General features: G+C 43.3%; 1 protein-coding gene across 2 annotated transcripts in view; it reads right to left on the bottom strand.

The window, feature by feature from the left end:
- LOC123761303 (sodium-dependent phosphate transport protein 2B) overlaps positions 1–2,056 on the bottom strand; it is a 49,093-nt gene extending 47,037 nt beyond the window's left edge. The window contains exon 1 of one of the 2 annotated variants that reach the window (XM_045747234.2): positions 1,908–2,056. In XM_045747234.2, coding sequence (XP_045603190.2) covers positions 1,908–1,949 — 42 coding nt within the window. In that variant the 5' untranslated portion in view covers positions 1,950–2,056. The remainder of the gene's footprint in view (positions 1–1,907) is intronic. The other variant, XM_045747235.2, reaches the window with a different exon arrangement.
- Positions 2,057–26,370: the final 24,314 nt, after the last annotated feature.

The following is a 26,370-nucleotide window of genomic DNA, read 5'->3' as shown; positions in this document are numbered from 1 at the left end:
GTGCCGGAAATCGAACCCAGGTCCACAGGACTACGTAACCAGCGTGCTGTCCACTCAGATATCGGCGACTCGAAGATGTGTGTGTGTGTATGATAGAGAGAGAGAGAGAGAGAGAGAGAGAGAGAGAGAGAGAGAGAGAGAGAGAGAGAGAGAGAGAGAGAGAGAGAGAGAGAGAGAGAGAGAGAGAGAGAGAGAGAGAGGAGAGAGAGAGAGAGACCTGACTTGCATGGGTCCACACCCCACACCTGGGAATGAGGGAGCGAGAGAGCGACCTTGAGGGATGCCATCCACGTCTGGTTCACTCCCTCAGCCTCTCGCCCTCACCGTCCCGTGCGACGCCCCGCTTGCAAAACGAATATGGAACACCGTGCCGCTTTGCAATCAAAGTAAGGCAAAGAGCATCCTAAGCAATTTCCCGTCTTAAAATAATATTATCCTGAACCTATAAATAATCTTGCTACAATAATAAAGGTTAATATATATACGTCACACACACACACACACACACACACACACACACACACACACACACACACACACACACACACACAGAGAGTTTACGAATGCTGGGTCCCAGGGGTGTTGGTGGGGGCTATGATGGAGGAGAATTGTTACCGTGAGGTCAAATTATTTGGCTTTAGAGATGATGCATAAGGAAAGATAATGTTGCCAGAGGAAAACACACTCATCAAAGCCTGATCATCAAATCATCAGAACGTTAATTCTCTGGGCTGAAGGAACCAAGGGTCAAATAATCGCGAAAAAAGGGTCAAATAATCGCGAAAAAAGGGTCAAATCCTCGTGATCAAACTGTGGCGAAATCAGGTTTTTGGGTCAAATTAACTTGTTAAGGGACTGAAGTAAATGTATTCAACAACCCAAGTTCTCGTCTTCGGGAGCTAATCATCGAGGTGAGAGGAGTGAACACCGGTCATGTTGTTGTTCTAGATTTAGTTACTCAGAACGAAGTGTCCATGTAGCACGGGCTATGGTGAGCCCGTAACGGGGTCATATTCTGAAGGTCAGCTATAGGAAGAGGGCGAGTTTCAGGCAGTCAGCGCTCATCAGCCTCGTACTTCACGATGCGGCAGAACACACACATTACAGAGGGAGGCGGATTACAGAGGGAGGCGGATCACAGAGGGACGCGGATTACAGAGGGCCGCGGATTACAGAGGGCCGCGGATTACAGAGGGACGCGGTACACAAAGAAATACGGACGAATATAAAGAAACTGATGGTTACAAATAATGAGCCAAAAACAGACAAACGGTGAACCACGTAAGAACACTATAGGTATGAGGAAGGAATGAAGAACACAACTGTATACTGATGAGCACGAAGGGAGAACACGGAAGAACACGGAGGGACACGGCTGACCTTCCTCACGGAGCACGTCACCATCCACACTACCATCCTCGGCTGTTCACCATCGTTCATTATTAGTTTAGCGCCGATTCTTTCTCTTAAACAGAAAATCACGAGAGATCACTTGACATTCCGTGACGCCAAACTCGGAGTGTCCTGGGCTAGGCCTAGGTGACGGGGAAGAACCTAGCAACTAGGTTCCTTCCTGTCTTGCCCCTCCAGACCGGGTTCTGTACCGTCCTCGTCACGAGAGGAAATATGAGCACACTGTACCATAGATTCCTTTGTTTTTCTCCTGTATAAAACTCTTCTTTCCTGATATCTGATCATCTAGGTACATATAAAAATACATGCATGTATACATTTATATATATATATATATATATATATATATATATATATATATATATATAAATATATATATATATATATATATATATATATATATATATATATATATATATATATATACACATATGTATAAGTATATATGCTTTATATATGTATGAGAGAGGCATACATGTATGGCAGTAATGTACCTGAATAGGGTAGGGTGGGGGGTCCTGGTTTAGAGCCACCATGGCGTCGAGAAGTGAACACAAGTGTCCAGAGGTAGCGTCTTTCACTGCCGGTACACAGTCGAGGACTGCAACAACACTAACACCGTTTACAGTGCCTGAGTGGACTGGAGTCCTTGCCACTCCACCATATTTATCTCCTTCGACCTGTGGCTCCTCCCCCCGGCGCGGCAGACTCCGCCCCCTTCGTGTGCCGGAAACACTTCAACTCGCTTTGTACCCACAAGAAATGTCCTTAAAGATATCCGTGTTGTTTATGGCTATATAGACACTCAATCAAGTGAATAATTGCTTAAATGTCTACTATTAAACGTCATATAGCTTAAGTAAAAGAACCGTGACGTCATCGCGCGTCACGGCTTACCTGGGAGCGAGGCATCCAATCACAAGTGACGTATCGTCAAATCGCGTTTTTGATTGGCCGGAAAGACTTGGGCCGCATTGCGGGTGAATGTTGAGTGAGGATAACAGGTGACAGCACTTGCGACCAGGCCAGCCCAGGTCGCGGACACGGCCAACAGATGCTCCTCTCTTGTCCTGTGAAACCCAGGCACGTGGGAGGCTCCAGGACCCGTTTATCGCTGACCCAGAGGGCGCCTTACTGTCCTACATCCTCTCCGGATATTACTCATGTTCTTATCTCCGTCGTAAATCCTGCAGTCTCGAAAAGAAGCTTTGGCGACGAGGGAGGTGTGAGCAGGGGTCCCAAGTGGCCTAGGTAGCCGGGCAGAAGGGATCCAGGTCCAGCTACCTGGGCAGGGTTCAGGACCCTACCCTTGCCCGTAGCCACACCCAACACCGGAAGTAGCCATCGAACGAGAACAAAAAACCGTGCAAACACTTTGCTGAAATCTTAACCCCAGTGTAAACAATTCGTCCTTCGCCGTTATAAGGAGAGACGTCTGAATGGGCTACCAAGTAGTCACAGTCACACTACAGCCACAGTTCTGTTACCTCTACCGAGTAAGTCTTGAGCCGATCAAGTAATCTGCCACTGCTGGGGCAAGCTGGTATTTGGGATGTTGTTGTTATAGATTCAGCTACTCGGAACAAGTTCCAAGAAGCACGGGTTATGGTGAGCCCGTAGCTTACCTGGCACAGGAGCGGGGCAAGTAGCACGGGCTATGATGAGCCCGTAGTGGACTTACCTGGCACGGGAGCGGTGCTCGTGAGGTATTTGGCCACTAACACAAGCAGTTATATTCCCAGGGGTGAGCACGTGGGGCCGGAGTTTCCCAAGAGCACGAATGTAGATGTAGTACTCACCTAGTGTATTCAAGTAGGTCGTAGGAGAATGTTGCTTGGCATTCCACTTGAATAAAGGCCATATGGAATTTGAGTAAAATTAAAAATAGTGGACATATTTTGTCTATCCAGTAAGTGTATTAATAGTGTGTGACGGGTGAGGTTGGTGTGTAAATGGGACTGGTGAGGTCTTAGTGGTCAAGTGGGCGTAGTGGTACACACCTAGTGGGTGGTAGGTGGGTTGTGGTGCCAGGTGTGTATGTGGGCCATGTATGGCTATGATGGGTATTGGGTTAGCAAGTGTTGGTGGGCCTAGAGTGGCGAGATACGTAGATAGGAACGATGGAGGTTGTAACAAGCGTGTCGGTGGGTGGAATAATGTAGGAAATACGGTTATAAGTGTGGTTATAGTGGAAGACTTCCTGTGTGGATGTGAATGTTGTGGAGGAAAGTGTACAGATGTGCTTGGTGGAGGCATCAGCATGTGTGTTAATAACCGAGGTCTCCCAACAAGGTACTGCAAAGACTTGCTAAATTCACCGCGTCACCCATTATTCCTCCCTGACCTGCTCAGCGCAGCTCAAGGTTACTTTAAAAAAAAAATCCTCCTCTCATGCGAAATTATCTCCGTTTTTCCTAGTCAGGTTAAGCCCCCTTTTTACCCCGACACTGAGATACTCGCGGCAGCATCCCCAAGCCAGCCTCTGCCGCCACATCTGGTGTGTGTGTGGAGGTGTGGTCGTCGTGGCGGTAGCACGGGGAGACGCCGCCGCCGCCAGGTGAGTGACCACCACCACCCGTCATAGGCAACCTGCTCCTTAAACTAGTTCCAGCCAGCTAGTGTGGCGGCAGGTATAGGCTTTCACGGGAGTTACCAGAGGCGCTCGCGCGATAACCCACACACACGCGCGCCCCCCCACGGAGTCTCAAATCTAGATACAAGAAGCATAAAGGGTCGAAAGCTATTTGCGACAGGCGACTAAAGAGCAAGATCCAAAAGCAAATTGCAGCATTGATGAGCTAGTTACAGAATTTCTCAATATACTCTATACAACAGCTCAATTGACTACGAACCTCGCATCTGCCGTGCGGACGGGCGAGGGACAGATTACAGTCACAAAAGATGTTCAGGAACTATACCCCTTATGTTCGTTTAGCTAGGCCGAAAGTTCTTGTGTTTAATCCTTGTGTTAAACTGGTTTCAGTAACCTTGCATTTGCCTATAACGAATCCTTCCAATGGACGGCGGTGGAAGGATAACAACTACACACTGAATTATACGCTATTTTACTATAGATAATCTTGAAATACTAGGATAAGATTTGGGGAATTATTAATTTTTGAGGCGAAATATTTACACATTTTAAAAAGGTTACTAAGAGAATTCTCTAAATTATTGAATTTCACGCCATGTTCACAGTCGTCAGACGGCTGTGGGCAGCGTCATGTTCACTACGAACATGTTCATTATGATCAAATTCATTATAGTTATATTCACTACGGTTTGGCCCCTGGTAGGCACAATGGGGTCTCGTGTTACCTAATACAATCCTGCATTTTGTAACATTTTCAATGACAAGTTCACTTTAAAATCAAAATATCTTTAATTTTACAAATATTGACCGACTACATCGAAGTGGACAAAATACACTGAACAAAATCAAACAATACTGTATTTCGTAGTGCAGGCGACATTTAGGCTGCCAGGGCAAGCAATCTTGTTTTTATAACCGCCCATCGTGCTCACATGAATAAAATATTTGAGATACCTCGCAACGCGATATATTTATCGAGAATTTAACATTTGAAAAGAGAATCAATTCTCGTTTCTGAGAAGGCAAAAACAAAGAGTATTAGCACTCAAAATGGCAGTAGGAAAACAGTTATTTATTGAGCAACTAATCAAGTGCGTCTTGCTGGCTCCTCCGCCGGCAGCGCCCCAATATTGCACTAAAAACAATGACGAAACTTGTCCAGCCTCTAGTCGGACCTAGAACCTCCTGTACTACACACACACACACCCCCATGGAGACAGCCCAGCCTAGCGACCTGTGTATTCCAGCTCCCTCGCGACGGCTGCATCTCACCAGCATGTCCCTCCCCCGTCACGCCTGTCGTCTTGGCCAGCCCCAGCTTGTTCGCAGCACCGAGTGCCTTCGGCTGCAGGTACAGTGGGCAACGCGGCCGTGTTTGGCGCGGGGGAGCAAGGCAGAGGGACCGACCACGTGGCGGGCTTGTGAGGACCCACTGCCTGACATGTGCTGGCCCGGTGCTCCTGCCTCCAGCATGTTGCTCCTGTGCGCTGGGAAGTGTAACCGTGACCAATGTTTATTATTTTGTCGAATAACGATAAAAAATGTATTTCGTGTCGTATTTTGTTTTTTAGGTGTGTGTGTTGCAACTAAATTATTATTATATGATAATGATTTAGGATATGATTTACATCCATGATATAAATTATATATCATGGATACTAGAATTCTAGAGGTGGATATAAACTCCACCATTTGGGGAGGGTACGAGGTAGTGAGCCTCGTGGGAGCATCATGGCACCGCACTATACCTGAAGGTTAGTCTATGCTTGGTCACCGAGTTTTGACACAAATTAATTATGTTTAACATTCCCCGGAGGTTATCAAAACAATGATAAGGCTTCCGAGCATTTTTACTGCGTATATACCCACGGTTCCACGACTACGGCAGAGATGAACGTGTATTAGATAATTTGAAGGGTGGAGCAGGCCAAATGATCAAGAGACACACTTGGAGCAAACTGAATGCTCAGTGCAATATTGCAACGACTTGTGCAACTGTGGTTATATAATAAGGTGTAATGAATAGTTTAAATACAACTATTATGAATAGTGTTTTTATTTGTGTAAAGGTGCAGGCGATGAGTCACAATAACGTGGCTGAAGTATGTTGACCAGACCACACACTAGAAGGTGAAGGGACGACAACGTTTCGGTCCGTCCTGGACCGTTCTCAAGTCGATGAGAATTGTTGTGTAATTATCATTAATTATCAGGAGAAGGCGCTAGGTTAGAAAGACTATAAAGCTTGAAAGGGATACGATTACAAGGAGCTGGGATAGGAAGAAGGGAAGGAACGGGGCTCATTCACTTGACCCATTGGGGGATCGAACGCCAATCTGTAAGAACCAGCCTCGCAGCCCTTACTATCCAGAGAATTTGAAAACACTGATCCACTTTCGTCTGATCGTTCAATTTTCAATTTCTTTTCTTTATTATGCACCCCATACCCATCTCTTGGGCGGTGGTGGAAAGGGCTACAGAGGCACATAATCGGCTCAGGTTCTCGCAGATTTATGACGACAAAATTCCCATAAATGAAGTAAGTGCATCTTGGTAGGCATACAAAATAAAAATATATTCTCAAACGACTTGAGAATGGTCCAGGACGGATCGAAACGTCGTCGTCCCTTTACTTTCTAGTGTGTGGTCTGGTTAACATACAAAATAATATATAAACCAAACTGATTCAAATTGGATTTTAGTGGTTGGTAATACTCTTAAGAGAGCTTGTTTAAGCGCCCTAGTTATTGTTGGCCTCAGGTGTCACAGTTCGTCTTCACTGTCACACAGGACAGGGGGACCATACCCATGACAGCAGGCCTAAAATACTGAAGCACCGGACTGGGTATTTATGTTTGACATCGAAGCTGTTTACAATATATACTAAAAGGTATAAACTATGTCTTGAAATAACTTTGGCAAAGTATACGTAGGTGAAACATTTGGAAACTTCACAGAGAGGGTATACGAACACCGAGAACCCTTATGGTCCATCACACACACACACACACACACACACACACACACACACACACACACACACACACACACACACACACACACACACACACACACACACACACACGCACACACACACACACACACACACACACACACACACCCGAACCAAACATCTCATGAACTTGATAAAGGCCATACCTATCATTAAATACAATTGGTAAACAATTCGTATTAAAAAATTAGAGTTCTATAACTGGATAAAACAAGAGGGAGGAATGAGCAGACTGTATATGGCTTGAGGGCGGCTGAAGGAGTGCCTCTCTGGAAGGAAACAAAGGGTTATAGTGAGAGCAAATATATAAGAGTGCACAGAGTTATAGATAAACGGATTATGCAGATGCTGCAACACTATTTCAGAAGAACCATAATGGTAGATTCCTAATGGTAATGGTAGTAAATAAATAAAAAACTGAACCTCACAACGCTGGAGAGATGAAGGAATATAGCAGACATGATAATGATGTACAAGATTCTTAAAGGAATTAACGAAGAAGACAGAGAAGCAATATTAAAATGAGTAGAACGATAATTTTGTTTATGTTTCCACGGCTCTACTCTAGAAAGTAACACATTTGGAGTACTTTCAGACACTCAACACTACTGGTACCTGTCCTCAAGTGCTACTCTTGGGTAGCTTGCAAGTACCTACCAGACATATTGCATAACTCTGGCCCAACATGTCTTCCTCTTGCGCAAACAGGAAACGATATTCTGAAGGATAAACATCGTCAGGCCTTCCTGTCTATCGTTCGCAAAACTAGCATGCAAATAATAAAAGATTCATCAACTGGAAGTTAGTAATCAATGCCTACAGCATTGATGAAAGAATATGAAAACGTTTCTGCTCAGAGCCGAGGAGAGTGTGTTATCAGGCAGCCGACGTTTGCCAGGGTAGCAAAAACCAGGTGAACCAGTATCTGTAGGGCTACGCAGCTGTCTCACTGCGCATAGCGTACTGCGCACAGCCAGCCTCTGCCTCTCTCAAGAATGCCAATTATAGTGAGAAAGCACCGAGCCAGTATGACTACATAGCACTTGGAACTTCTCGCTGAGGGGACCCCATATAGCTACCGTGTCCTAAACTCACCAGAAAGATCCAGTTTGATGAACTTAAGGCGGAAAAAAACATAAAAAAAACTTGTGTTACACAATGCATGTATTTCTCAATGTAGCCGCCAGAGAATGGTGAAGCTTTTTATTCTTTCATTTTGCACCACGGGTTTACACACATTACGTGACGTCAAGCATGACCCTGGTGATTAAGTCTCAGGGCCAGCGAGACCCTGATGAGCAAGATTCAGGGCCAACGAGACCCTGTTGATGAAGTCTCAGGGCCAACGAGACCCTGGTGATCAAGTCTCAGGGTCAGCAAAACCCTGGTGAGTAAATCTCAGGGCCAACGAGACCTTGGTGAGTAAGTCTCAGGGCCAGCGAGACCCTGGTGAGTAAGACACAGGGCCAGCAAGACCCTGATGAGTAAGACTCAGGGCCAACGAGACCCTGGTGAGTAAGTCTCAGGGCCAGCGAGACCCTGATGAGTAAGACTCAGGGCCAGCGAGACCCTGATGAGAAAGACTCAGGGTCAGCGAGACCCTGGAGATGAAGTATCAGGGCCAGCGAGACCCTGGTGAGTAAGACTCAAAGCCAGCGAGACCCTGACGAAGGTCACCCCCAAACATGTTACTGATGCTCTCAGTATTCTAGAATGTAAACATATTGAGGGAACAAAAATGGAAAACGAGAGCCAAGTGAGAAAAAGATAAAACCTCAAGAAATATGTTTGCCTCGCAAACCACAAACGACAAAGCCACTTTGCTAGCCGGCTTTGAAGTAACTAGCTATTTTCAACCTAGGTTACCTAGTTTAGTACGATGCTAGTCCGTTTAATTTACCTTGGAAATATATATATATATATATATATATATATATATATATATATATATATATATATATATATATATATATATATATATATATATATATATATATATATATATATATATATATATGAATGAAAACTCACACCCCAGAAGTGACTCGAACCCATACTCCCAGAAGCAACGCAACTGGTAACTACAGGGCGCCTTAATCCGCTTGACGGATTAAGGCGCCCTGTAGTTACCAGTTGCGTTGCTTCTGGGAGTATGGGTTCGAGTCACTTCTGGGGTGTGAGTTTTCATTCGCATATAGTCCTGGGGACCATTCAGGCTTGTTCGCATTTGTGTTCCTCACGTGTGCCCCAAAGAATGAGGTGATTTGGTGAAATGCTATGCCCAAGATTACCATCCGAGTTGCCGTCGGGGAAGTGGCTCAAATAGCCTCGGCTATCACTTCCTTTTGACGGCCGTGATGGTCAAGCGGATTAAGGCGCCCTGTAGTTACCAGTTGCGTTGCTTCTGGGAGTATGGGTTCGAGTCACTTCTGGGGTGTGAGTTTTCATTCGCATATAGTCCTGGGGACCATTCAGGCTTGTTCGCATATATATATATATATATATATATATATATATATATATATATATATATATATATATATATATATATATATATATATATATATATATATATATATATATATATACAAGTGATGTTAATGGTAAAGACATCTGAAAATTGCTCAAACGTAGGCAAACCATTCTTCTAAAACCTTCTAAATCCATAGGTTTCAGTAAGGAAATTTGTTCGTAAGATTCAGATATAATGATCGAAGCTCGAGGAATTTCATTTTTAATTGTCAGGGGAAAGCGCCAAGCCTTTACTTTATAGCACTGGGAAGGGGTCAGGATAAGGATTTGGGATGGGACGGGGGGGGGGGGGGTGGGAGGGGGGGAGAAATGGTGCCCAATCACCTTGAGGAGGAGGCAAGCTTCCTGTTTCACCTTCTCCTTCCTCGGCGTCAGAGCTTCCTCGCAACACTGTGCTTATTCAATATACAGAAAAACGAAACGAAAATGGAGCATCATGTTCTCTCGCAATGCCGGCGGACCGTGAATTAGTTAGTAAAATATTTATATTATTAACATAATACAATTAGCCAGGTCACTTCAAGGTTTAGGAGGCACAGTGTGTTTATAGTAAGAACTTATAATGAAAATTTATGTTTATATCTAGAAAACGTTATCAGATTTTAATTAAATTAATCTATAAAATTGATAGGAATGTATTTAAGTCAAGATTTGCCTATATTGCGAAGTGTGAAAAATATACATTTTAAGTTAGGTCAAGTTGCTAAATTAATTTTGGCTCAAACAAAAACGCATGCAAGGTATGTTAAAGTGAAAATATATATACATTCACAAAATAAAAAAAAATGTTTGCTAGGCAGCTATATATATATATATATATATATATATATATATATATATATATATATATATATATATATACATACATACACATACATACACACACACACAAGCACATTACATACTAAAATAGTTTGAAAGCGATCATTCTTACTGACATGTGAATATGAGCGGAAAGGTTCGTTCAATTTTTGTATCTTGATTCTACTGTATATTTCTGTTGCTTTTTTTGTTTTAACTTGAAAGGAAGTTTAAAAATTAACTATACAAACCTAATATTACCCTTTTATAAGCCCGATTCTAGTTGCTAGATAATGTATATCTTTAAAATACATACAAAGTTACGGGCTCACCATAGCCCGTGCTACTTGCCCCGCTCCTGTGCCAGGTAGGTTACGGGCTCACCATAGCCCGTGCTACTTGGAACTTGTTACGAGTAGCTGAATCTATAACAACAACATTTAAAATACACCTGGGTATCCGCGGGGGCAGTAGATATTTAGTTAACTGGTAATTCTCCCAACGTCTTGAAGATAATATGACGCAACTAGGTGCAAGATGCTGTTAATAATGGAATGAGAGCGCTTGAAGTGAAGTGCTTCGGCTATGTCTAATTCCTATTGTCTCAGTATCTGTCGATAATTTCGCTTCTTAGGACACTGGTGATGCTGTTGTGTAACTAGCCTCACAACATTGTCACTTACTTAGCTAAACGAACTATGGGTTCAGTTCTTGAACCGATTATGTGCCTCTGTGACCCCATCGCCCACGGGATGGGTATGAGGTGCATAATAAAGAAATGAAGTGAACGATGTGGATGCGAATATGATATGTGACGGTGGGTTTAATAGAGATGTTTTGCTAAATATTGAGATATCTGGGGATATCATCGACTTGAGAATGGTCCAGAACGGACTGAAACGTCGTCGTCCCTTCACCTGCTAGTGTGTGGTTTGGTCAACATACTTCAGCCACGTTATTGTGACTCATCGCCTGCATATGGGCATGTAAAGGCATAGACAATTATTCGTGTAGAAAGAGTTCTTCAAGAGCAAGGTGGAAGTCTTTTCACCCTTAGTATAACGGTGAGTTGCTTCTTCTGTTCTGTGTTGATAGGAGTAATGTTTCAGGACTCTTATCCTCAGTCCTGTTAGCCGTTAAGCAAAGTTCCTGTTCTAGAAGTTAATAGGTGGGACAAGCTCTGTGGTGTTGAACTTTGCTTGGCGGCTCACCATCTTTTTGATGATGTCATCCACATGACCTTCAAGGTATTCGTTGCTGACAAGAGTCTGACTGACTACTGACCTTCCAACTGGAGCTGTGTCAAAGAGTTGACTTCGCCGAATTATAATTGTTCTTCGACTCACTGTTATTAAAAGAAAATATCTCCGAACCTATACAATAAGATTAAACAGTCAATTTTTAATCTAGAAGGGATGAAGAATTAATATTATTACATAAGCGTACCAGGATATTCCCTGTGGTTTAATAATTATGCAAACAAACTCACTGATCGTCAATATTAAATGCTGTAGAAGCATTGATACCGACCGCTAATATATCACTCCCTCGCGACACATAACGTGAACGGTCAGCACGCTGGACTTGTGATCCTGTGGTCCTGAGTTCGATCCCAGGCGCCGGCGAGAAAGGGCAGAGTTTCTTCCAACCTATGCCCCTGTTACCTAGCAGTAAAATAGGTACCTGGGTGTTAGTCAGCTGTCACGGACTGCTTCCTGGGGGTGGAGGACTGGTCGAGGACCGGGCCGCGGGGACACTAAAAAGCCCCGAAATCATCTCAAGATAACCTGAAGATAACGTTGAAAAGTTTCCGTGGCCATTGCTAATGACCTTTTAGTTAGCAAAATTGGATAAAGAAGTTCTGCAGTTTGGAAACTGAAACTAACAGAAAAATCCGAAATATAGGTAACTAACGAGATTAGAGAATCTAGTTGTTAAAAGATTGGCTGGTCGTGATCCAGAGCACACTAGTAGTAGTAGTAGGCATCCATCAGTCTCAGGAGACTATGGAGTTGCGCTCTGGTTGTCGGTCTGGAGTGGCCTCTCCAGGGCGCAAAGCCAGGGTAGGTTGATTCGGGGGAGAAGCTGTTCTGAAACCAGAGCACACTAGTAGCACGAGGCTTACCTTCAGCAATAGATAAGGCGAGCACTAAGCCTGCTAGCTGGAGTCAGAAGCCGTCTACTCCTGCACCAACCTAAGAAAAAAATACATTGTGCCCTCTACTTTTATTCCTCAAAATCTTTGCAGTCCGCTTTACCAAGTCAGAGACACACACGAGCTATTTACCTCGGTGCTTCTTGCTCACTTTTTCCCCCACTTATCGCCGAGTGATATTTGTTTTCCAGCTAGTGTTTCGCCTCACGCTCAGAAAGGGGTCTTATGTTCTCTTCCAGGACCCGCCCTGGAGCGGTGACGTCAGGGGAAGGAGCGTGTATGTATTGCGTTGTCTTGACATTTAGCGAGTTTGGTGTTATCAACACTCGCCTTCCTGGTCGCCAGGGCCTTGTGCATGTTGCAATGAAAAACATCGTAGAGCAGAAGAGTGCAGCGGTAACGACCCGCCAAACACACACCGAAACTACGACGTTGGTACAACGTTCGAACAAGTTTTAACACCTCCTAACCAGTTATAACAACCAATATAGCAAGTTGTAACAACGTTCTAATACGTCATAAACAAGTTAAGCCAAGATGTAACAACTTTATTACAAGTTGTAACAAGCGGAAAATAGAGACAGTTACAGTTTGTGTTTCCAGGGGAAGCACTGCAGTGAAATCCAATACAATGGAATCAAATACAACACAATTACATACAACAGAACAAAGTACAACACAGTGTGGTACAGGATAACACAATAAAACACACTGCAGTATACCTTACCTTGCGGCTACCTTGCGTTAATTCCGGGGGTCAAGGTCCCTGCGGCCCGGTCTCGGACCAGGTCTCCTGGTTGATGGTCTGGTCAACCAGGAGTTATACCCACTTGACAAATGGACTACACCAGGTCCAAGATCAAAGGGTAAAGGATTATGTTTGAAATAGGTTCCAGTCGCGTTAACATTAGTAAACACAAATTTGGAGTTCATCAGTGGAAAAGTTCGTCTCTGAATTATACGAAGTTCTTAACGTAATGATTCATAATACCAAATAATAATAGGGTAGGGATTCATAATAAGGTAGGGATTCCTAATAGGGTTGGGATTCATAATAGGGTAGGGATTCATAATAGGGTAGGGAGGGGGGGTAGAAATAGCCTAAGCTACTCTATCCCTTTGAGATGTATTTCTTTCTTGTCTCAATAAACATACTTGAACTTGAATAGGGTAGGGATTCACAATAGGGTAGGGATTCACAATAGGGTAGGGATTCATAATAGAGTAGGGATTCATAATAGGGTAGGGATTCATAATAGAGTAGGGATTCATAATAGGGTAGGGATTCATAATAGAGTAGGGATTCATAATAGGGTAGGGATTCATAATAATAGGGTAGGGATCGATTCATATTGTAAGAATGAGACTCGAGTTGAACAACTCCGAGTCCTCGACACACTGGTCATTTCAGTCTGTCCTCATAAACAAAGGCTAAAGTCCATTCCATGCACCCGCCAAACCCGCTATCTTGAGATATCTTGAGATGATTTCGGGGCTTAGCGTCCCCACGGCTCGGTCCTCGACCAGGCCTCCTTTTTGTTACACACCCTCCAGGAAGCAGACCGTAGTAGCTGTCTGACTCCCAGGAACGTATTTACTGCAAGGTGAACAGGAGCAGCAGGGTGAAAGAAACTCTTCCCATTTGTTTCCGTCTCCACCGGAGATCGAACCCGGAACCTCACGACTACGAAGCCAGAGCGCTGTCCACTCAGCTGTCAGGGCCCTATTTATGAAGGAAAAACGGTTTACACACGACTCAACTGATGATGTCCGAACACGATGTCCGAACACTTCCGGGACAAGTGCTTCGCTGATAACTTTTGTTCGAACCACAACGCTGGAAATGCTTCACCAACGTACTACAAATACAAATAATCGCCAACAGAAGCTAAACACTAGCCTAACCTATGACTAAATATGTTCAATATGCAAATATAACAATATTAATTAATTTATTTTTTCCTTTACCTGGGACAAGGAAAAATAATTGTTTTTCCTTCACCTGGGTGCCCAACCACGTGAGTTGGACGGTAGAGCGAAGGTCTCGCTTCGTGCAGGTCGGCGTTCAATCCCCGACCGTCCAAGTGGCTGAGCACCATTCCTTCCTCCCGTTCCATCCCACATTATTATCCAGATACATTCCCAGTACTATATAGTCGTAATGGCTTGGCGCTTACCCCCGATAAATTCCCTGTTTCCTTCATCTGGGCTGTAGGAGACTCGAACCATGGACCCCACGCGTGCTAGGCAGAGGCACTATGCACACAGCTATGAGTAGTCTTAATAAGAAAAGATTCCAGAAGCAACTACTGCTGCTGTGCCGGACTTTCCAACTTCCCCCTGACTACTATTGAAGCTCAGAGGAATTAGTGATCCACGCCCCCCTCAGAGGAATTAGTGATCCACGCCCCCCTCAGAGGAATTAGTGATCCACGCCCCCCTCAGAGGAATTAGTGATCCACTCCCGCCTCATAGATTGTTATCCACACTTCCGTGATTGAAAAGATTAAAATATATTTGAGAAAATTCCTGTTTTGAATGAACAGCATATTCAAAATTGACGAATGCGTCTCTGGGGTCAACCGCTGGATAGAATCGACTTTTGTCCGGGTTGCCAACAGAACCTAATCGCCTAACCTAAAACCCACTGTTAACTATACACAGAACTTGAATATATAATATTAATATATAAATGAAAGCAAACTACCCTTAGTACAAAATACTTTAAAGTTTGATGAATGGGGTCTTCGGAGTACGGTCCCCAGCTTTAACGAGCCGAGCCTGAGGACTATATATGAGGTTACTATACTGCCAACATACATTCATTCATGAGCACACGGGAGACATCTCCCGTCACGCAGGGTGCAGTCGCACCTCCGCAGAACTCCAGTATCAGCGCTTGATACTGGTAATGGCTCAAAAGGGCCACCACTTACGGGCTATTCATGCCTGTGCCACCTTTTGGGTGGCTTAATCTTCATCAATCATCAATCAATTCATGAGCAGCACTGTGCCGCTCTTAGAGTCAACTGATCGCCTACAACACAGCATCAGATTTTTAGGTTGGGTTGGCTTGGGTTGCGTTAGGTCTGGCTCTGTTAGGTTGGATCTGCCAAGACAAATTGATTTCTTTGTTGCTGACGGTGAATTGATCACTGGCGCATCCGGAATAGACGATAGTCAATCAATCATCGTCGCTGATAGGATAATGTATTAAGGTATTATATCAGATTGATTATCCTCTGAACGGGTGAGAGAGAGATCTGAGTGAGAGATCTGAGTGAGTGATGTTTGTGGCCTTGATGGTGGTCATGAGTGGTAGTTGAGATGGTGGTAGATGTGGTTGTGATGTCAGTGAATTGGATTGTTGTGAAAGTTTGATGGTGACGACGAAGGGGATTGTGACAATGAGAAAGGTGTTGTAGGCCTATCGTCGGGTTGAATAGAAGTAAGAAAGTAGATCCTCACAAATATGGTCCTAGTTTGCCATTCACCTTAAACAGCAATACACTCAAGGCTGATAAGAAATAGGTACAACGGTACAATAGGTACAACGGTACAATAGGTACAACGGTACAATAGGTACCAGGGGTACACTTAGAGTGGTATATACTAAAGAGGTGACACCTTACATTCAGTTTCGTTTACAATAGGTACATTTTTTTATATATTTAAAAAAATACAATATAAACCCCATATACATAAGTTTTACAAGGCAATACTACATTATAATTCTCATTGGACTTGTACAAGATTCCCTCAGCGATGTACTCAGACTGACACAAATGCCGCAGTGCTGTAAACTGTTTACACGATAGTCATTACAATAACAAATAGACCGATATACGATAGATAGTCTGGGACTATCGCCCTATTTCGCGATCATTTCAGCGATTTCCCCAGAGCAGACCGATTCACAATGGGTTCTGTGATACCCCCAAACTGACAGACGATAGGCTCTACGATACCCCCATAGAGAGGGTACATGATAGTATCTGTGATAAGCCCAGTCAAGTATTGTACATCGCCTTTTTCTGGACTTTGTGTCCTAATATATTTCCTTAATAAAATTCAACCAAAAACAACAAAACAAACTTTTAATAAAGAATCTGGATTTTTTTCTTTAAACCTCAGATTACAAAAAAATGACATATTGTAAATTTCGCTGCGATACAGTTACATAAAGAGTGATTGCGCTTCCATCCGCCATCGTCGAAATATGTTGTAATAATCGGTATATCAAATGGCGTCATTAAGTGCATATTGCAGATGTTATCTGGGTAAGGATCAAATGATCGGTTATTGCACGTTCCAGTTACGGAGTAGAGGGGAAGGATGGGGGAATGGGGTTGGCGTGAGAAAGGATGAATGTGTGGGGATGATGTGATTTGGTGTGTGGGGGTTATGTGGGTGGGCATGTGGGGGTGACGTGGGTGGGCATGTGGGGGTTATGTGGGTGGGCATGTGGGGGTGACGTGGGTGGGCGTGTGGGGGTGACGTGGGTGGGCGTGTGGGGGTGAAGTGAATGGGTGTGTGGGGGCGTGAGGTGAATGTGCATGTAGGAACGAGGTGTATGGGCGTGTCCCCCATTTGGTCACCATTTGGTCCGGGAGACATCTCCCGTCACGCAGGGTGCAGTTGCGCCTCCACAGATCTCCAGTATCATCTTTTGATACTGGTAATGGCTCAAAAGGGCCTTGGGACTTACTCCCAAGGCCCTCAAAAGTCCTCAAAAAGTCCTTAGTCCTCAAAAGGGACTTACGGGCTATTCATGCCCGTGCCACCTCTTGGGTGGCTTAATCTTCATCAATCAATGGGCGTGTGTTGGGGCACTGCCTATCAGTACTTACCTACTAGCCTTGTACCTGTTGTGCTGTAATTTACCTATTTCTGACGTTCGAATTCATTTTTTGAATCTGGCCTTAAAGTTGAGGATGGAGGTGGCTTCCACAACTTCCTTTAGTACATTCCACTTATTGACCACCCAAACAGGGTATGGGAATTTCCTAATAATTTTTCGACTCATTTGTGTTTCTAACTTCCACTTAGGTTCTATCGTCTTACTTTCTCTAAATTTAAAAAAGGTGGACAAGGAGATCCTCATCTGTTCCCCTCAGTATCTTTAATGTTGCGATCATGCCCCCTACCCCTGTTTCTTCTATCTTCTAGGGTTATGAGATCCAGTTCTATTAACCTAACTTCATAGCTTAGTTCTGTCACGAATCTTGTTTCAAACTTCCGTACTTTTTAATTTTGGGTTTATGCTTCATAAGTGGAGGATTCCAGGCCGGTGCTGCATACTCCAGTATTAGTCAAACAGAAGTTGTGTAGGTTTCAGTGAAAAAAAAAGAGTCCTTATTTAGGTTTCTAAACGATGTTCTGATGCTTGTCAGCGTTCCATATGCTGCTGTTATTACCTTGTTTGAGTGTGCCTCTGGTGTTTGCATTGGAATTATAGCCACACCCAAATGTTTATCCCTTTCCAAGTTCTTTAGTTACCTTTTCCTTATTTAGTAGATACATTCTGATCTCCTTGCTCCCTTTCCGCTATCTTCAATGTCTTGTAAATTAGAATTAAAGATTTCAACTGGGTCTGGCCTCACGTGGTGATCTCCACAACCCGTCCTCTCAACTAAATGGTTATATTTGTTTACGTTATCGTGTCTAACGTTACAAGTGCAACATATTATGAAAAGTAACGTCTCTCACGTAATCACGTTTTCTATACAACAGCCTCGATTGGTTAGGCGAGTTGCTTGGGTTCGTTCGTTTCAGGTGGAGTTAGAAGGGTTTTTTTTTACAGAGTAGCAAATCAAGAGGCTGTGTATAGGGCACACACAGCCTCTTGGTAGGCCCTACACACAGTGTTGGAGGCTGTGTGTAGGGCCTCCAACACTGCACAGTTGGAAGCTCTGTGTCGGACCTCCAACACTGCACAGTTGGAAGCTGTGTGTCGGGCTTCCAACACTGCACAGTTGGAAGCTGTGTGTCGGGCCTCCAACACTGCCACGCTGCGCTAATGACAGGCTGCAGACGTGACAGTACCGTCGTGACAGCCGCCGGCCTCCGCAACACACTGGGACTCTTGTCGTCGACGACAACACCGCTCCACTTCGGTAATGAGCGTGACTACAGCAATTAACCTTTCTGCTGTTCTCCCAGCCCGTTTTCTTGATTTGCCACAACGTTCAAAATACAGGGTTCTATCCTATCGAGAAACGTGCCAATCCAAGCAGCCCACCTAAGCTGCATAGAAGTGGATCTTCGTGAGCCCCTACTGTTCATAGTGCTTTGTAATTTGTACTTTGGGGACGATAACGTCCGAAACGAGACGAATTGATAGAGAGGACGGGTTGATATCCAGCACCATCAACCTCCGTCCATATCAACCGTCTCCCACCACACTATGCCCCAACGCCCCAACTAATCTTCCCTCAACACCCCTATCAATTCCCACCCAGCCCAATAATCTCCGACCCCCCGCACCCCTCTCAGTACCCCCAGAGGGGGTAACAGGTACCCCTCTGTTACCTCAACCTCTCCCCTGCAAGATGGGTCACTAAACACGGTGACCTAGTTTACCAACCCCGCCACCAGTTCTCATCCTGAGTATAACATTGAAATCAAAACCTGCCCCAGACAAAATAAGTTTGTAGTGACTTGCGTAGTATGATGTCAGTCGATGGGGGAAATAATAGTGTTATTAAAAGGGGGTCATGTTCACTTAAGGCTCTGACACACACACACACACACACACGCACACACACACACACACAGGTTGCAAGGCGAGAAAGAGAAACTGGACGTAGTCTGAACACATCACACTCTTAGCACATCACTGTGTCACAATTTATAGCAATATCAATACATCAAACTCAGCACACATTGTACTCTCAGCACATTGTACTTGCTACAATCAAAATGTAACAAGTCAAGAGAGATAAGACAGCAACTTTGGTAAAACGTCACCCCTAAGGTGGGAAAACCTGGCCAATCTAAGCACTTTTTTTGCCTATAGTAAGTAAACAAAAAATGATATCGACATTCTGGCTGAGTGAGAGGAATGGGCGTGGTCAGGAGTCGTGACCAATCACAAGTCTCCATCACGAAAACTCCCTTCATCATTTATTATGAACAATTCGTGGATTGATCTTGTATTTGTGTTCATCTAAATGATCTCGCAGGGTCGAATGTCAGCTCTGAAGCTGAAGCTTTCGGATCATCTATAGGTTTCTTTTTTCAGGGATATTCTGCACGAGCTTCAAGCCTCTGGCTTACTTAGGCTGTGGAAAAGTGTATATTACTCGTATGTAAGTTTCAGTAAGATGTGTTTAGCAATCTCTTCTGCGCTGTTAAATTTCAGAGGAAACTATATTTGATTATCTAACACAGTGCAGTTATAAATGTTCTAATAGTCTACTTGATATTTCTCAACAATGCAAAAAAATAAAATCTCTTACCCAAAGAAATCACAATAACGTGATACATCAATAAACACCTTTTACCGTGTCGTGGTACAGTTGACTAGAGCGCGTCTGGGAACATCCAGTGCCATAGGTTCGAATCCTCATCACCTATGAATTTGTTAATTTTTTCTCTTCTTCTGGAACCTGTAAGCCCATGCTCATAGTTATCCCAGCCTGATGCAGTGTATGTGCACTTCAGTTTTTCTGGTGATCCCTCTCATCAAAATAAGTACTTTAGTTGGTTGACATTGAAATTGAAATTGAAATAAGTTTATTGAGGTAAAATACACACAAAGGGATGAGGTAGCTCAAGCTATTCTCACCCCCTTCAGTACATCATGTTAATACATACATATACACACATCACACACAATAAACATATTACCAAACATTCTGAGAGATAAACATCTACATTTCCTTTTAGTTCGTTAAATTCTTGTACCAACTTGCAGGTCCTGATGGTTGGCATGGCCTTTGGTCTTTGGTCTAGTGGTTATAGTACTCTATACGCCAAGGGGTGATTCTGGGCAGCAGGGGTTCGAAGCGTGGTCGGGTCAATAGCGTTCTTAGTGATTATATATAATACATATATCACGGTGGTCAGGGGGTACTGTGTACGCTTGGGGGTCATCCTGGATGTCATGGGGTCGATTCCAGGTCGGTTCATTTAGAGGTCTTAGTGATCTATGGCTTACGTGTTCCTGCAGTCTGTCATACACATACACACACATATTTGGTGGGCTTCGTGGCTGAGTGAACAGCGCTCGTCCTAAGGGTCCGGGTTCGATTTTCGCCGGAGGCGGAAACAAATGGGCAGAGTTTTTTTTCTCACCTTGATGCACCTGTTCACCTAGCAGTAAATAGGTACCTGGGAGTTAGCCAGCTGCTACGGGCTTCTTTCTGGAGGTGTGTGTGTGTGTGTGTGTGTGTGTGTGTGTGTGCTTGTGTTAGAAGGAAATATAGAATTACATAGATAAATATATGTAGTAGATATAATAGAAAAAATAAATTGATTAGAAAAGCGGGGTCCAAGAGCTCATAGCTCGATTCTGCAGACACAAATACTAATAAATACACATACATATTATATTGTCGTTACATATATACGTAACGAGTTTTGTACCGTGACAGATCACGGTAGATCTCATATGTCATTTAGAACACGTCTGTCCTTTCCGGGAAAGGCGAGTTCAGACGTCGACAAGGATATCAGACCTTCACTTCTCCATATCCCACCGTGTCCGTCTCGCATACTGAGTGTGGTGTTCGGAACATATTTAAGTAGAAGTGGCGGCTCTTATCCTGCTTCGGTTTATCTGATATTAATACACTGCTCCTTCAGTCTCTCTCACGAAACCTTCTGGGAAGAGCTCGATACTCAGTATTTCAGATTGCTCGAAAAGTATTATTTTATCCTCAGGCTCCGGATGACCCTCTCTGTAGTTGATATATGCCGCGAGAAGTTTCTGACCTACGAAGCTGGCTTCGGACATGGCACGTTATTTATCCTAATACAAGTTTATCTTACTTCACGGATCTACGATAAGCATAAACTCTATTGAACTGACATGGTAAAACATCCATTTACATTCTATTTGTGATCTTCAATCAGGAGCCGCCTGCCCGTCATCCTGTCAATAGCGCATATGCTGAAACGACAAGCACCTTGAACCTCCGCAGTTTCGCCCGACATGCTCAGCGTCCACAGGAAATGTGCGACGCAGGAACGAACAAAGGGTTGTTCTGTATTCAGGCTGTTTGCCGTGAATGTAAAACAACGAATGGGAGCGCTGGAGTGAAGGTGCAGTGGTTAAGGCTGACGAGGGACGAATAACGGGGATGGAAGATTGTTGTTTGAGGTCTGGGAACGCCCAGAGGAGCACAGCCAGATGAACGTAACTATCAAGGGAACGCAAACTACGGCGCTGCGTACGGACCGGAAGAGGTTGAGAAGAAATAGAAGCTGAAGACACTGAATTGAAGGCTATGGCAAACTGGACGGTTTATGTAAGGAGGAAGAGATAGGGCAAAGTTAGAGATGGAGAAGGTTAGAAGGAAAGAATAGGGCTTGAGGGAGGAGGATGTAGAGTAAGAACAGCTTCAGAGGGCGGGAAATGGAACAGATAAGTGCAGAGTTAACAGCAACAATGAAGGAACGTGATAATGCAGGTGAGAGAGAGAGAGAACCTCCCGACCCCAGCCTGCCAAGGAGAGTCAAGGAGAGACTAAGCAATATTCCTCACCACGTCCTCAAGGGCCGCGCTCTCTATACCACCTCTCCTTTCTGAGTCATCTTTATATTGCCTTTATTATTTGCTCATATATCCGTGGCGTTAAAAATGCTTTTCATATCCACCCGAAAATCCTTATTCATGTGCACAGCAAGGGAAGGGTAAGTTTGAGAGACAGCCCTAAGCCAGAACAACTTTATAGCACTTGGAAGGGTTAGAAGGACAGGGATGTGGGAAAGGGCAAAGGGAAGAATGATGACCGAAAGGTTAAAATAATTTAAATCCTTGCACTATAGGAATGTTTCGCTTCTAAAAGATAAATGACATGAGACCAAGGAACAAGCAATGTGAATAATAATAATAATAATAATAATAATAATAATAATAATAATAATAATAATTATTATTATTATAAGAAGAAGAAGAAACGGCAGCTTTTCTGTGACCCTGTAATACTTCTTTAGCTAAAACAGTCAAGTATTTGCGAAAAGACCTACCATCAATGAAAACGATGAATTGCAAAAACATAGCTTTTGAAATGAAAAAAAATCTGTAACTAGCTGACATAACTATAATGTATGCCGGACAGATTTAACTGTTAATGTAATATTCTGTTTATGGACTCTGTAATCTTTTTTGCGCTCCCGCTCACAGGATGAGAATGGGGGGTGCACAATAAACAAGTTGCCTCCGGTGGTAACAATAAAATAAAACCACAAATTTGGACCGGCGGGGGTCGAACGCCGACCTGCAAAAAGCGAGCACGACTCTGAACCCATTTCAAGTGGTATTGGGTTCAAACGCTGCCAGTTTGATAACCAAATGAAGGCATTGTATAGGCTGCCTGACATGTCCTGGTAGGAATACATTAAGCTTGCTAACGTGATTCTTGGCAAGTTCGCTGCGCAGGACCTGCTGCTTCATAGCTTGTGACGGATAAATTCATGGAGTTTGTTAATTTTTTCAGAATTTTTTTTTCTGAGAAGAGTCGTGAGCGACTTATTTATCGTGTTGCAAATCATAACGTTGCTCTGGAAATGATTGCAAGTTTCCTTGTCATAAAAACAAAATTTCTTGGAATTCCAGCACCTTTCTGTGACTCGAATTTTGAGCTGTAAAGATGGTTCAGAGTTTGGGTTATATTCAAGATTCAAGAAAATTAAAGGATAAGAAATTCAATATATAATTTAACTCAGGAAGAAATGGACATTGCAGTAGGGCTATTAATCTAGAGGTTTGAAGAACACTATAATATCGGGTAGGCCTCTGGCTCAAAAGTTATAGGAACACAGTAGGCCTACTGGTTTTCACCAAAATATTAGCACTCGTGTTTCCGTCCATACCATTTTGAAAACTTCAGTATTTGCTATAAAGGCAATCCTTTAGCAGTTTGCTCCATTTTAAAAATAAATTTGTCTGCGTTAAATCCATTGTTACGAGATCCTTATAGACTGAATATTCTAACAACTAAGTAACATCATCCCTGTTAAGAGTTTTGTTATTTTTTTTAACAGGGATATAAATATAAAATCTTAAATTTTGTCATCCACTGTTCTACTACTTTCCAGAGAACGTTTCTTCAGTGTTCTTTACCTATCTGCGTAAAAAAATTCTTTATGATAATGATTTACTTACTAATTTAACATTGCACGTTTTCAAGAGACCGTTTGTGTATTCTGAAGTGTAGTGGCCACAACTGTATACCATGATCCACGTGAAGTCTCACTATGGCACAATGTAAAGGTTTAGAAAACATTGTGTTGTCACTTCTAGATACAAAAAGAAGTATATTTAGTTGCCACTTCTAGATATAAAACCAATGTATCATGTTAACCTTATTGTATGCATTCATGTACTTATATTTTGATTTCAGGTTTTTATTAAAGTTTATTTCGAAATTGCTTTTTTATTGGCCTGTTAGTGTCACATTGTTTTGCAAGCTTCAACGTGTTCACTTATTTAGACTGACTTGAACCTGCCAGAGAGAGAGAGAGAGAGAGAGAGAGAGAGAGAGAGAGAGAGAGAGAGAGAGAGAGAGAGAGAGAGAGAGAGAGAGAGAGAGAGAGAGAGAGAGAGAGAGTGACAGAGACAGAGACAGAGAGAGAGAGAGAGAGAGAGAGAGAGAGAGAGAGAGAGAGAGAGAGAGAGAGAGAGAGAGAGAGAGAGAGAGAGAGAGGCAGAGAGAGACAGAGAGAGACAGAGAGAGAGAGAGAGAGAGAGAGAGAGAGAGAGAGAGAGAGAGAGAGAGAGAGAGAGAGAGAGAGAGAGAGAGAGAGAGAGAGAGAGAGAGAGAGGGAGAGGGAGAGAGAGAGAGAGAGAGAGAGAGAGAGAGAGAGAGAGAGAGAGAGAGAGAGAGAGAGAGAGAGAGAGAGAGAGAGAGAGAGAGAGAGGGAGAGAGAGAGAGAGAGAGAGGGGGGGGGGGAGAAACACACACACGAAGGTATGTAAAGAGTGAACAGAGAGTGAGGCCAAGCACAACATAGTTCTTGAGTCGTTAAGATGTGTTATTGTGGCTGACAATACTGACTCCGGACACTACTGGTGCTTTGCTTCCCTCACGTTGATTTTCTAACAGCTGACTTCCTACTTTTCTAACTTCTAACACAGTTAACTATTGTGGTTGTGATTCTTGCAGTGGTGTTGATGGTGGAGGTGGTGCCTGTGGCGGTGACGGTGAATGTGGCTGAGAAATTGATTACGAACTGTGATAGTGGTTGTGGCAGTGCCAACGATTGTAACAGTGACAGATTGTGATTGAGGTTGTGACATTTTGTGACAGTGATTGTTGCGTAGACCGTCGTGTTATTGACGGGGTTAACGCTGCTGTTGCATCATCGACCATGGCGTGAGATCACGATAAGGACCAACAGCAGCAGCAGCAGCAGCAGCAGCAGCAGCTGCTGCTGCTGATGATGATGGACAAGAAATCAGTTTATATCCCTGGCGAAGGTTCTCTTTTGAACAAGTCTGTTCAATTGTTACGTGTTTCACGTGATCTTTTGTAAAACATCTTCACGTGCAAACACCGCAAAATCAGTTCAATAAATAGCTAATTAGTTTATATCAATCAGTAAATTCCTGTTATTACTGAGTAATGGTTGCATTACTCAGACTGCGTTAGAGATATTTAATGGTTGATGATATCTTTAATTGTTTCTTAACTAAGCGATATAATAGCCGCGACGGTCTCGCTTCAAGCATGTCGGCGTTCAATCCCCAATTCTTATCCACATCCCTTCCAAGTGCTCTATAGTCGTAATGGCTTGGCGCTTTCCCATGATAATTCCTTCCCTTCTAGACGAAGAACATTGTCTGAAGAAGAACATTTTCCAGAAATACCACAGAAAAAATAATCACAAAAAAATTATTGTCTAACCTTCAAAGAGGATGTTTGTGTATGCGAGGGCTGACAGTGTGAATGTTGAATAATGCAGTGATGGTAGGTGTCTCCTGACCTGTATGATATCATACAACTTGTCTGACTAAGAGACTTGTGTCAGCAAGCTTCTCTAACACTACTTTGCATTCTTTCTGAATGAGTAAATGATATCAGATTCTGGCCTGGGGGATGCCTTGGTAAAACGAGATTAAGTTTTATGTTGAAAATAAATTTGACTTACTGGGATATTCACTGGGTTATTCATCGTGATGCCGATATATTCAATGGAAATTTATCTGGGCTATTTAATGGAATATTCACTAGGATACTGAAATGATCAATAAGATACTCATTGGTATATAGACTAAGATACTTAGTGAGGTTTTTCAGCGAGTTTCTCAGTAAGTTATTCGCTGATAAACTCACTAATACACTGAGAAACACTAATTTACTCTCTAATACACTCACTGAAATAATCACCAAGGTACTCACTGATATACTCATCGAGATCCACAAACGAGAAATTCACCAGCATACACACTTCAATAACGAGATATTTGATGCGATACTCACTGGAACACTCCTTGAGACATTCACGTACTCACTGGAACACTCACCATTGTCAACACAGCAGCGTGCTTGCTGTAGGTAACAAAGGACTATTTGTTGACATTATCAGCTGGCTTACTGTTATTGTCGCTGGAGATTTAAAGATGGCCGCTGTGTTTTAGTACCAGCGGTTAGGAATACTGAAAAGCTGTGCAGGCATTAACTGAAGGAGGATCGG

The sequence above is a fragment of the Procambarus clarkii genome, chromosome 7 (genome assembly GCF_040958095.1).
Source record: "Procambarus clarkii isolate CNS0578487 chromosome 7, FALCON_Pclarkii_2.0, whole genome shotgun sequence".
NCBI classification, from domain to species: Eukaryota; Metazoa; Arthropoda; class Malacostraca; order Decapoda; family Cambaridae; genus Procambarus; species Procambarus clarkii.
Note: the sequence above shows the minus strand (reverse complement) of the source record. Positions and strands in the feature narration are given on the sequence as shown.